The sequence below is a fragment of the Panthera onca genome, chromosome A1 (genome assembly GCF_046562875.1).
Source record: "Panthera onca isolate mPanOnc1 chromosome A1, mPanOnc1 haplotype 2, whole genome shotgun sequence".
In the NCBI taxonomy this organism is placed as follows: domain Eukaryota; kingdom Metazoa; phylum Chordata; class Mammalia; order Carnivora; family Felidae; genus Panthera; species Panthera onca.
This window is the reverse complement of record NC_138339.1, coordinates 92,565,817-92,579,794: the sequence shown is the minus strand read 5'-3', so window position 1 is coordinate 92,579,794 and position 13,978 is coordinate 92,565,817. Positions and strand designations below refer to the sequence as shown.

At 39.1% G+C, this 13,978-nt stretch overlaps 1 protein-coding gene across 5 annotated transcripts in view; it reads left to right on the top strand.

Annotated features, from left to right (window-relative positions):
* Positions 1-13,978, top strand: part of VCAN (versican) — a 120,114-nt gene that overhangs the window by 66,721 nt on the left and 39,415 nt on the right. For 3 of the 5 annotated variants that reach the window (XR_013556167.2, XM_060637744.3, XM_060637746.3), the window contains 3 exons: positions 91-5,319; positions 8,613-8,726; positions 11,395-11,508. Coding sequence is in view for 4 of the 5 variants with exons in the window: in XM_060637744.3 (XP_060493727.1) it covers positions 91-5,319; positions 8,613-8,726; positions 11,395-11,508 (5,457 nt within the window). In the remaining variant the exon portion in view is untranslated. The remainder of the gene's footprint in view (positions 1-90; positions 5,320-8,612; positions 8,727-11,394; positions 11,509-13,978) is intronic. The other 2 variants (XM_060637747.3, XM_060637748.3) reach the window with 1 other exon arrangement.

The window sequence follows — 13,978 nt, the reverse complement described above, 5'->3', positions numbered from 1 at the left end:
CTTAATCAGCCAGCCTTGCTATCAATTTCTTCTGTCATACACTGCCAAATCTTCTATTCAAGTGTTGTGAAAACTCTTTGTTTTTTTCAGGTCGAATGAGTGATTTGAGTGTAATTGGTCATCCAATAGATTCAGAATCTAAAGAAGATGAACCTTGTAGTGAAGAAACAGACCCAGAGCACGATCTAATTGCTGAAATTTTACCTGAGATAATTGAAATAGATCTGTACCACAGTGAAGAAGATGAAGAGGAGGATGAAGAATGTACGAATGCTACTGACGTCACGACCACCCCGTCAGTGCAGTACATAAATGGGAAACAGCTCGTCACCACTGTCCCCAAGGACCCAGAAACAGCAGAAGCTCGGCGTGGCCAGTTTGAGAGCGTTGCACCTTCTCAAAATTTTTCAGACAGCAGTGAAAGTGAAACGCATCAGTTTGTGATGGCTGAAACTGGACAGTCTACCGCTGTGCAACCTAATGAATCAAAAGAGACAACAGAGTCGCTTGAACTTACGTGGAGGCCTGAGACTTACCCAGAAACACCAGAACATTTCTCAAGTGGTGAGCCTGATGTGTTCCCCACAGTCCCATTGCATGAGGGAGAAACCACAGAGGGGCCAGAATCAGTCACAGAGAGAGCGCCTGAATTGGATAATCTGGTCCATGAGCACATAGAACCTGTACCTCTGTTTTCTGAAGAGTCTTCAGGAGATGCTTCCATTGACCAAGAATCTCAAAAAATAGTATTTTCAAGGGCTACTGAAGTAACATTTGGTGAAGAGGCAGAAAAAAGCACTTCTGTCACATACACTCCAAGTACAGTTCCAAGTTTTGTGTCAGCAGATGTTTCAGAGGAAGTCTCAGTTACCTTCACAGGAAATGCCCTCCCTGATGACCGCTTGTCCACTGTAGAAAGCTGGGCCGAAATAACCCCTAGGGAAAATGCAGAGCTCTCAGTCAGTCCTTCAATTCCCATTCCAGAAGGCTCTGGGGAAGCAGAAGAAGATAAAGATAAGATGTTCACCATAACAACTGATTTCTCACAGAGCAATACTACAGATACATCCATTACTTTAGACACTGGCAAGATCATGATCACAGAAAGTCTTTTTGATGTTCCTGCAACCACCTCTTATTCGATCTCTCAACAACTTTCTGCAGAAGTAGTGCCAACCAAATTTACAGGGGAAACAGACACTTCTGAGTGGGTTTTCAGTACATCTCGTGAAGGAAAGAAGACAAAAGATGAGGAGGTGGGATCTACAGTTGGATCTGCTACAGTTCAGGTACATTCATCTACACAGAGATCAGATCAATTGATTTTACCCTCTGAATTAGAAAGCTCAAATGAAGCTACATCTAGTGGTTCAGCATCTACTGACAGGAGCAGTTTCATGTCCTCGACAAAACCCACACAATCTGAAAAAGAAATGGCAAGGTCTACTCTTGTCTTTACAGAAACAAATGTTTTAGACAGTCTGGGGGCACAGACTGCTAAGCCCAGCAGTAGCAGTCACCATGAGGTTCAAGAAGGGCCGTCCACTGTCCCAGGTAGCCCCACCTCTCTCTCCATGGAGCTGGGCTCTGGAGAAGCTGCTGCTGACCCAGAAACTACCACTGTTTCTTCATTTTCATTAAATTTAGAGTCTGAAATTCAAACCAAAAAGGAAGCAGCTGGCACTTTGTCTCCCCATGTGGAAACTATACTCCCTTCTGAGCCAACAGAATTAGCTTTGACTACTGTAATGGACAGGGAGGTTTCTGAAATTATAAGCCAAACATCCAAAGAAAACTTGGTTTTAGAAGTCTCAGGAGAACAACACCATGGGGCAGAGATAAAGGGCTTTTCTACAGATTTTCCTTTAGAAGAAGATTTCAGTGGTGACTTGAGAGAATACTCAACGGTAACTTATCCCATAGCAAAAGAAGAACGAGTAATGATGGAAGGCTCTGGGGACGCAGCATTGAAGGATACCCAGATTTCACTATCACCTGTAATACCTACTTCAGATCACAGCAACCACAGAGCCGACTCAGAAGGACCCAGTGGCACTTTGGTCAGCACTGCTGGCTTCCCTTGGGAAGAGTTCACAGCCTCAGCTGAGGGCTCAGGTGAGCAGTTGGTCTCAGTAAGCAGCTCCGTGGACCAAGTGTTTCCCAGTGCTGTGGGAAATGTTTCTAGTACAGATCCCCCATTTACTGACCAACGATTGGGAGTAGAAGGTGCTATTAATGAAACTGATACAAGATCCACCATTTTGCCAACATCAGAAACCGAAGGTACTGAAGCTGCGACAGAAAAGGGCGGAGTGAAAGTCGCTGTCACAGTTTCAGCGAACTTTCCCCAGACTATGGCGCCAGCCAAATTATGGTCCACACAAGAAGTCAACCCTGTGAGACAAGGAATTGAAAGTGAGACAGTGTCAGAGGAAAAGATGCAGGATCAAAAATCTTTTGAATTCCCTCAAAGTTCTGTTGCACCAGAACAAACAGTTTTCTATTCACAAACATTTACTGAACTGGGACTCCACACCACAGATTCCCCTACGCTAACGACAAAGAAAATGTACCATCCTGATGAGGAAATGGAGGAGGAAGACATTTCTTTAGTTGATGTGTCTACTCCGGATCCAGAAGCAAAGGGCTTGGCACCCTTCACTGCTGTCCCTGAAGTTACTGAAAAATCCCATTTTTTCTTAGCTACTACCTCAGTGACTGAATCTGTATCCACTGAAAGTGTAGTTACAGATTCACCAATCAAAAAGGAGGAAAATGTAAAACCTTTTCCCGAAGTTATGAGACCAATAATTAAAGAGTCAGATACTGATCTTTTATTCTCTGGGCTGGGATCAGGAGAAGAAGTCTTGGCTACTACAGTATCAGTGAGTTTTACTGAAATGGAACAAATTGTTACCACATTATATCCTCACGCTTCTCAAATGGAGAATTTAGAAACCAGCCTCATAAGTGATACAAGTGAAGGCTATAAGGGAAGAGAAAATGTAGCAAATGAAGTTAGACCACTCATTTCTAAGACAGAAAACCTCTCTGAAAATAGTGAGACAGCATCCAGCACGACCTTACTAGAAATTTTAAGGGACACCAGAACTGAAGGACCCTCTATGGCACCTCTCACTTTCTCCATAGATACTGAACATCCTCAGAGTCAGACTTACACTTGGGCAGAAGAAATCCAGACCACTAGACCTCAACTGATGACTGAACAAGTCTCTAACGAGAATTCTTCAACAGCAGAAACAAAAGACACGGCAACCCCTCCCTCTGATTTTCTGGCTAGAACTTACAGTCTTCAAATGGCCAAAGGATTTGTTACATCAGCACCAAAACCATCTGACTTGCTTTATGAACATTCTGGAGAGGGATCTGGGGAATTGGATATGGTTGATTTAGTCCACACTTCTGGAACTACTCAGGCAACCAGGCAAGGAAGCACCACATTTGTTTCTGATAGATCCCTGGAAAAACATCCTGCAGTTCCAAGTGCTAAAGCTGTTACTGTTAATGGATTCCCAACAGTTTCAATGTTGCCGCCTCTTCATTTAGAGCCGAATGAAAGCTCCCCTGATCCAACTAGCACAGTGTCAAATACAGTGTCATATGAGAGGTCCACAGAAGGTGCTGCAGATAGTTTCCAAGACCATTTCAGAGGATTTGAGGATTCCACCATAAAACCTAACAGAAGAAAAGCCACTGAAAACATTATTATAGATCTGGACAAAGAGGACAAGGATTTAATACTGACAATTACAGAGAGTACCATCCTTGAAATTCTCCCTGAGCTGACATCAGATAAAAATACTATCATAGATATAGATCACACTAAACCTGTATATGAAGACATCCTTGGAATGCAAACAGACCTAGATCCAGAGGCATTATCAGGACCACATGGCAGTAGTGAAGAAAGCATTCAAGTTCAAGAGAAGTATGAGGCGGCTGTTAACCTTTCTTTAACTGATGAAAACTTTGAGGGCTCTGGTGATATTCTTCTGGCTAACTACACTCAGACAACACATAATGAATCAATGACTTCTGAAGACAGAAGCCACCTAGATCACATGGGCTTTCTCTTCACAACCCGGATCCCTGAAACAGAATTAGATATTTTGCTTCCCACAGCGACATCTCTGACCATTCCTAGTACATCTGCCACAGTTAATCCAGAGACTGAAGAACCAAAAATTGAAGCAAAAGCCGCGGATGATATCTTTGAGTCAAGTACTTTGTCTGATGGTCAAGCTATTGCAGACCAAAGTGAGGTAATATCCACATTGAGCCATATGGAGACACAAGAGGAGTATGAAGAAAAGAAATACGTAGGTCCTTCTTTTCAGCCAGAATTCTCATCGGGAACCGAGGAGGCACTGATAGATCCTACACCCTATGTAAGTATCGGTACTATCCACCTCATGGCTCAGAGTTTAACAGAGGCATCTAATGTGATGGAAGGATCCGGTCCCTCAGATTACACTGATACCTCAGCACTTACCGCTTTTGCAAAGTTGTCCTCTCAGACACCATCATCTCCACTTACTGTCTACTTAGGCAGTGGAGCCTCTGAACATGCAGAGGGCCCCCAGGCAAGTGCTCTGCCAGGCACAGATGTCGGCACATCTCCAATGTCTCCAGGAAAACTTGCAGATACTGAAGTGCCTTTCACATCATCGAGGGAAGAGTTCGTTCACATAACCGAGCCTCCATCCTTATCTTCTGACACTGGATTAGAACCGTCAGAAGATGAAACTAATCATAAATTATTAGGACAAATGGAAGCTTCTCCCACAGAACTGATTGCTGAAGAAGGAACTGAGATTCTCCAAGATTCCCAAAACAAAACCAACACTCTGCTTTCTGGAGAAATGGTCAAGGTGTTTCCCAGTATTAGAACACCCAAGGCTGGGACCGTGGCCACAACTGCAGGTGAAATTAAGTTAGAAGGTGCTACACTGTGGCCACATTCTACTTCTGCTTCTGCAATGTATGAAGTTGAGGCAGACCTCGTGCCTCAGCCCAGCCCACAGGTTTCTGAGAGGCCCACCATTTCTTCGTCTCTGGAAATAAACCCTGAAACACAAGCAGCTTTGATCAGAGAGGAGGATCATACAGTAGCAACATCAGAACAGCAAGTATCAGCAAGAATTCTTGATTCCAATAATCAGGCAACAGTAAGCATTGCAGAGTTAAATACTGAGCTTGCAACACCATCATTTTCCCTTCTGGAAACTTCTAATGAAACCAGTTTCCTGATTGGCATTAATGAAGAGTCAGTGGAAGGCACAGCAGTCTATTTACCAGGTAAGGTTGCAACATTGATGAATCTGTTTCCAAACTCGGAAACAGTCCCTTGGTCCTAACATGTATATATATGTATATAATTTTTATTGTGATATTAAATCAGTGAAGATTTTTACATTATTCACATAACACCAGGACAGGCCACAGTATTGAGTCCATAATTAGATGCAAAGAAAGTAAGTATATATTATTTCTGGGCTTTATAGATATTCTTTGTATTTTTCTGGGTTTTAGAAACAACATATAATTGCAACCTAGGAAATGTGAAATTGTTAATGGTGTAAAAATTTAATTTGGTTTTACTCATAACTAAAATATTGCCTTGTCACATGCCCTGTAGTTATACATCTTAGTTTAAAAACAGGAAAAAAAATCTCATTTTTTAAAAATCTCTCATTGATGGGTGCTATTATGGCGATATCAAAATCTGTCAGCCCTTTAAAATTTGAGAGTAGTAAATAACTCCTAATAAACATTCACGTAGTTTGTGCAATATCAGTTATCAGACCATACTTTCATGTAATTTCCTTGCTCCAGATAGTCTGCATAATGCTTCTAACACAGTACCTCTCCAGAGTGGGTATGTATTTACGCCCTGCCTGTCAAAAGAAGATTTCTATTTTTTTACTGAATGGATAGAAAGCATGAATTTGATACTGGTTCAATAAACTCTCTCATTTGGTCTTCACAAAAATGCTGTATTATTATTATCATCATCCCTTTATTATTATCATCCCTATTTAAATGCATGGGAGGTGGATGTTCAGAGAAGTTCTGTAATTTGCTCAGGGTTGCATAGCCACACATGCCATGGCATAGGTGGGATTTGAACCCAGGTCAACACCACCCCAAAGTCCATGGTCTTCTCATTGCTCTTTGCTGGTTTCCTATTAATATAGTATAACAATGAATAATCAGTATTTAATTATTTGTAAACCAGAAACCTTGGGATATTTACTTTGTAGAATTTATTTTCCTTTTAATCTAGCTTGATAATATTGAAAAGTCTGCTCTAATGGTATTTTCCAGTAATGTTATTTAAATAACTATGTCAGTGGAATCCACAGATGTCCATTACCACCTAGCCACTACCTAGAAAAAGGAAAAAAAAAAATCAGTATCTCAAGGGCTGTGTTGTTGAAAATATGTTTTATTTTAATGAATATGTTTTCCGGCATGGCTGTACTTAGAATTATTCTCCTGATCGTTTCAATGTTATCTTTTTGTACCTACCATTAATGCTTCAGCTTGTTGTGCTTCGGATAGAGTAAAATAATTGTAAAGTGCAACTTTTATAAATGACTCAAAGTATTTTCTGAAGAAAACTAATCCAAGGTGGTTGATGGAATTTTTCACTGTCACTCTATATTTAGTCTGTAAATGATAACCTAGTAATCTGGCCAATATTTATTCTTTTGCAATTTCGCTGCAAATACTTCAGGTTGGTGAAAATATAATACAGAAATCATTGGTAAATCACAGAGAGAGAATTTGGTTTGACAAATGAGTGAGAAATGTGTGCCAGTGATGCAGCCCACACTGTTTACCTAGAATTAGAGCCTGCGTCTTCACTGCAAAGCCAGTTGTCACTTCAGGCAAATTTGGTAAACAGCAGCGCATAATGGATTGCCTGGTCCATCGGTTGCAGGTTCAACTTTCGAAGAGTAATACAAACTGTTTAGGGAAGAATAAAATTTGCCAAAACAAAACTTTTCTCCTAATCCCAACTACTTTCAGTTCACAGAAAGCCCCCCGCTTTCTTGCCAAGTCCTTGTCCCACACTCTCAGCATGGTGTCTGGAGCCTGTGGTGGACATAGTAACAGAACTTCATAGTCGTGTGGCATGGCACAGTTTTAGCAAGCGCTGTCGCATAAGTGTCACTCTGGTTTTGCACTGAGAGCAGCACGTAGATGTGTTGTTGACAGCATCCTTGACCTACAAGCAGTGTACTTTCCGAGGCAGAAGGCTAAAATGGCTAGGGAGATTTTACATATTTTTAGAACTATAGGAGAAAGAGTCTTAGAATAATAGGGGTCATTTTTGGAGAAGTAGGTGTAAGCATCTGATTATAATGTTGAACCCCCAGCGGCGAGTGTATTATCTGTCAAGTCTTTCTCATAGTCTGGGATTTACTTAACACTCAGAAAGTTTGAGTTTGACGTTCTCATATGGAAAGGCTCAGTTGTCTTCCACAGCAGTGCTCGCTTATTCAAATACTCCTACGTTTATGTTTCATGACTAGACATCTTTTTTCATGTGTAATTATTTCAGGGTTTCGGGACTCAAGATTCTTGAAAATACAGTTTTTCTTCCAAATATATCCTATTTCAATTATTTTGTAGAACTTTCAACTCTTATCTGTATTTTTGTACATTTTGAAACATAGGGGATCCTGAAAAAGTATTCAAGTAATAAACATAAGTGATTCATGTAAATGCAATTATCCAATCAATATTACAGAAGAATATACATGTTCAAACTATGTAAAAGTATTTGCATTTAGAAAGCATATTTTAAAGGTTTTTCTTCTCAGAAATTTGTGTCTGTCACCTTTACATTTATCTTCTAGGAGTGTCAATGTTATTTGTGTTTTAATAAGAAAACTGTAATAAGACTTTGGGGTTTCAAAAAAATTGGGGGTTTCATTTTAGGTGAGGTGTTTGTCTTTGGGTTTGTTTTTGTACAGTAGAGTTTAATTTATGTGTTGCTTTTCTTCAAGTATAGTTTAAAGGAGTACATTTGGAACGTGTTTTTGGAAAAAGCATATTAATGTAGCAGAAGAGACTTCAGTGCACACTTTCGAAGAAAAACAGTTTCTGAGCATTAAGTGGTAAAAGGCAATAATAATTCAAATGATGATAACCAGCCAAACTGCTAAAAAGAATGCATGTTCTGTGTATCCAGCCATTTCACATGAACTAACCTCGTTTAAAAGAATACATTTTCCATTCACTGTGCACATATGTGTAATCATTTTTGACTAAAATCAATTGCCATTATCATGCCGACTAAATCTGCAGTAGAATATGTTAGTTGCCAGATACTGTACAAAATATTGTTTAAAAATAATGATGACTGAATCCCAGAAATGAATAGATGCAATTCGTAACAATTAGTTATAATGCCAAGAAACACTCCAGAGAGTAAAGTTAATGCTAATTTTTGTGTGTAGTATCTAAATTGCTATGGTAAAGCTTATATTTATGGTAGCAATAAGTGGCAATTTATGCTGAAATACACTGAAACTTGGATACGAGCCTAACTGCTTTTCTTACTTTCCTGAACATGGTAGGACCTGATCGTTGCAAAACGAACCCGTGCCTTAATGGAGGCACCTGTTATCCTACTGAAACTTCCTATGTATGCACCTGTGTGCCAGGATTCAGTGGCGACCAGTGTGAACTGGGTAAGATGTTCTTGCCTGAAAGACTATGATGCTTTTCCAGAAGATATATTGGGGCAGAATTTATATTGCTCAAAGGATTTCATAAAAACCCGTTTGTGGATGAATTATTTGTTAAATGATGTGAAAATCATAGAGTAATTCAAGTAGAGTCTGGGAAATGGGGACAGGTGTTTACGGAATTTTGTTAATATACCCAAAACTCAGTGAAGCTACCTGAGGTGATTTGTGTCTTTTTATAGTTTTTGTAGGTAGGCTTTACAAATGGAAAGTTGCATAAATAGTAAGGAAATACTTTAATCTATTTCCCTCAGTTGACATATCAATAATCAACTTAAATACAAAATAACTTTAGAAAGCTGTATTTAAAAATTCGGGAGTTTGGGGGTGGCTGGGTGGCTCAACCAGCTGAGCGTCCAACTTTGGCTCAGGTCATGATCTCATGGTTTTTGAGATCAAGCCTGCATCGGGTTTTCTGCTGTCAGTGTGGAGCCTGCTTCAGATCCTCTGTCCCCCTCTCTCTCTGCCCGTCCCTTGCTTGCACTCTTTCTCAAAAATAAATAAACATTAAAAAATTAGGGGGTTTAGCTTTTGTGTTTTGAGCTAACTCGCTCCTCTGGGGTGGAATTGGCCCTGTACTCCAGAGGCTAGCCTAACCCACCTGTACCTCAAGAAGTTGTGAAGTTTCTGTCCTCCTCTTTTTTGGGTTTCAAGAAGTATATTGTCTCTTTACTAAATCAGTTCCTTTCACTGTCATTCTTATTTTGGTTTCCTTTTCTTTAAAAAAAAAAAGACACCAGTTCTGATTTGACTAAATATAGACCTTTCCTCTGAGAAAAGAGATGATGGAATACATTGGACAGGTGATCCTTTTAGAGGTACCGTAAAGATTTTCTCATACAATTGAGTAAAGAAAGCCCATGATAACACTTTAGATTACACAAAAATACTGAGATAAAATTCTCAACACTCATTTTAAAAGAGTGCTTGTCTTGTGAAGTTTTCTTTAATGTTTATTCACTTATTTTTGAGAGAGACAGAGAGAGAGACAGAGTACAAACGGAGGAGGGGCAGAGAGAGAGAAACAAAGATTCTGAAGCAGACTCCAGGCTCTGAGCTGTCAGAACAGACCCCAGTGCAGGACTTGAACCCACGAACCATGAGACCATGACCTTAGCCAAAGTTGGATGCTTAACCAACTGAGCCACCCAGGCACCCCAAGAGTGCTTATCTTTAAAAAAAAAGTTAATAGAGCTGGTAAGCTCTATTTCTGTGTTAATTAGTAGGGATGTAGAGGTAGCAATAGAATGCATTTAAGGAATAACTAACATCTTAAATGTCATATTTACATATATATGTATAAAAGCATCTATTTGGCTCCCATTCTGTTTTACATTAAAATCACTTGAAAATAGTTTAGTGAGTTAATATACGTGAAGCTGTTAGAACAGTGGCTGGTACTTAGCAAGCATCATAAAAGTATTTGATATCACTACTATATGATATCATAATTACTGAGGCCATTTCTTTAGGTACCAATACATTATATACCTCTTGGAAATTTAATTTACTTTGTATATTTATACAGTTTAATACTCTTTTATTTAATATAAACATTAATTAAATCTTTAGTGGAATTGGAAAATGGTATGGGAATAAAGCATTAATTTCATCAGAGATCATACGGGTCTGGGTAGAAAAGTTGCATTTAGTATTGCATTTAAAGTTAGGAGGATTTTGATGGCTGGTGGGGGAGACACAGACACAGCAAACTAAGTACAGACACCGCAAACTGCAGAATGCATTTGAGTGACTGCGAGTATTGACGTAGGCCTATTTATAGGTTTGTGGGAGAGAAACGTATTAGAAGAAAGGAGGTTAGATCTGGATACATCTGAGAAGATTCTCAATCCAAGAGATTACTTCCTATTCTGGTAGAGTGATTCTTAGACTTTAGCATCATCAAAATCATGTGGGGGACTTCTACAACACCAATCATTGGTGTTCCCATCCCCCACAGGGTCTGATTCTGTAGGTCTGGGGTGGGCCTGGGAACCTGCATCTCTAACATTCTCAGTTGATGCTGATGCTGCTGGTTCAGGGACTACATGTAGAAGATCTCTGCCCTGGGTAGTTGGCATCTATGGAAGGTTTGGAAGCCAAAGAGTAAATTATCATGACTGCTTTTGAAGGAGATGACAATCAGAATGAAGGATGTACTGGAAAGGAAAAGGCCCAGAGGCGGTAAGGCCAGTTACATATTTTTAGTATTCCACAGGTAAGGTAATCAAAGCAGAAGCCAGGATTGAGTGTGGGAAGCCCATACAATTCTTTATCAGTTTCAGCATTCATGTGACTCATCTAAAAGCAATGGAGACCATGACCCTCTTATGAATAACTTTGAAATTTTCCTCGAGTTGCCAGATTTGGCAAATGAAACGCAGGAAGGTCAGTTAAATTTTAATTTCAGATAAAAAAAGAAAAGAATAAATTTTTATTGTAAGTAGGCCCTAAATATAGCATGGGGCATATTTATACTTAAAAATTATTATTAAATCTGAAATTAAGATTTAATTGGCTGTTCTGTTCTTTATCTGGCAACCTTATACTAAATGGGATCCTTTGACCTTTTCTGAAAATACTTTTGTGGCCTTTTATGATTTTATTTCAGATTTTGATGAATGTCACTCTAACCCCTGTCGCAATGGAGCCACATGTGTTGACGGTTTTAATACATTCAGGTGCCTCTGCCTTCCAAGCTATGTTGGTGCACTTTGTGAACAAGGTAAGAGCTGTTGCAACATTTGGAGGATGAAAATTATTGATAGTTGATTTCAAATGTTACTTCTAGACAGCTTTTTGTCATAATTATTTGGGTGTTTTTAGCAATGTTGGCTATATGGCATATTTTTTCCTGCAGGGGAAATTCACAGGTTACCTAACTATGTTAGGTTTCCTTATGTGTCTGTCCGTAGCTCACAACACCTGAAAAACAGTGTTGACTCGGTCACTGATGTTTTGTTGATAAAATAGAATTGCAGACAGGAACACTTAGCTGATTTTCAGAACATCTAGCCAACAAAAGGAACGTTGTTGTAAGTATTCTTCCTGAGGACAAACTAGGGATTGACCTTAATCCATCTTTGTGGCTTGTACCAAGGAGTATGGAATTCAATATTGGTTGCCTTTATTTTCTTCTCCTAAGCACTTGAAGGTCAATGGGCTTATTTTTCATAGGTAATCACCTCTGGAGAATGAATTGTTATAGTTGTAGAATACATTAGCTTTGGCTTGGCAAACATTATGTAAAAGGTATTATAAATCTGCTCAACCCGGAGTTTTCTTACTAAAGAAGCATCTACTTTTTCTGAATGAAACAAAGGCCTATGTTCAGGATTGCTTGAATCTCATGATCCCTGTAATTTGTATTTTATGGCCAACCTGAGAGTGTATTTTAGGTGGTTAATGGTAACATTTCTTAGTCATCAATCAGAAACACATTGCATCCTCAGCTTTGAAATGTCTATTTCCTTTACTTAAAGTCATACAGTGGTTTGGCTTTGAACAAAGTGCCTAGTGCCAAACTTCTGTTCCACCAGACAGAACGAAAATGTATTAGACGCTCAGACACATTGGTCTGGCCCCACATTCTGCTTTGCAATGTTAATCCAGACGTCACCACAGTTAGAACAAAACTGAAAGCAGCATGTATTGAATTGCCAAAGAGGATGGGTGATGGCTCCATTTTTAGGTGTTTTTTTTTTTCTTTCTTTCTATTGCATAGGATGAATCTGTTTTAGAATTTGAAAGGTAAATATGCAGATTGACTAAGCAAAATCCTTTTCTTAAAGAAAGCAGTAAGAAAGATACCATTTTTTGTAGAAAACAAAAGTGTGAGATACGTGAAACATCAGCTATCTTAAAATGATTCTGGCTTCCCTTAGTTCAAGTCCAAGGAGCAATTCAAAAACTCATTCATTCAACAAATGTTTACTGAGCACCTACTATCTTCCAAGTGCTGTCCTGGGCACTGGAAGTAGAACTTTGAGCAAAACAGACAAGGTCCCCAATCTTGGTGACTCAGTGTAATTCTTGGCAGGGAATAAAAAGAGATGTTATTTGTTGAATGCCTTGTAGTTTACCAGATGTTTCCAGGTACATCATTTTGTTTAGTTGACAGTATTTCTTTGTGGGAAGCGGGCCAGAAATTGAGGCTCAGAAAGGAAAAGTGATGTGTTCAAGGTCACACAACTAGTAAATTACAGAGTGGGGAAAATGAACCTAGGCTGCTTTATAAAGCCCAGGTTTTTCTTGATATCTTCACACTTTACAAGTAACTCTTATGGATAAGCATTTTATTTATGTCTATCTTAAAAAGGTTTTGCTTTTGTTTCTCTCATTTCTGGTGCCACTAGCTTTCGGGTACATTCTATTTTGTCTTAAAGCAAGTGTACTTTCATCCACATCATTTGCTGAGAAACAGCTATCCCAGTCTGTTTACCCGATTGCAGCTGTGCTCCTGTGATTTATTGCCAGGACACTGAAAGATTTTTTTCTCCTCTTTTCAGGTTGCCTAAGAACAAATATTTTTTTCATTAACAGCAGCATTGTTGTCTAAACAGTTTTCTATCCAAATTTTAGTGATGACTATGTTGTTTCTTCAGCTGACCCTTTCTTCTCTGCATTAGTAACTTCCCAAGTCCCAGTAACTCTGGAATAGGGGAAATGTTTTGGTAGAGTGATAATGGAAATAAAATTCTAGAAGGGGATCTTACAACAGTATGGAAACAATTCTGTACACACAAATCGCCCCACACTAAAGTCATTGATACAGCTTGCCAGCAAGAAGTGCCTAAATGTTAACAATTTCTTAAGGCTTGACGGCTATATGTCACAGATGTTGAAAATGTTACCTACATGACATAAAGAGAATACATTTTTAGTAAAATTGCTCTAAAGTGATAGTCTTGGCTTCTGTAGCCATGAACCAGAATTATCGTACCCTTCCTTACCATAGCCAGCACACCCAGGCAAAACTGAATCTGGGTCTTCATCATGTAATCTATGAGTTATAGTAGTTTTAAAGCTTAAGAAGAATTTCTATATGTATGATTTTTAAGAAAATATCATCCAAATGTGTTCTTTTAATAAATGAAATGTGTATCGTGTTATTTTTAGATGAGATTGGAAGAACAAACAGGCTGCTTCCAATAACCCCTATCAGAATAGCATCCTTAGGAGATGCTCTTTGACAC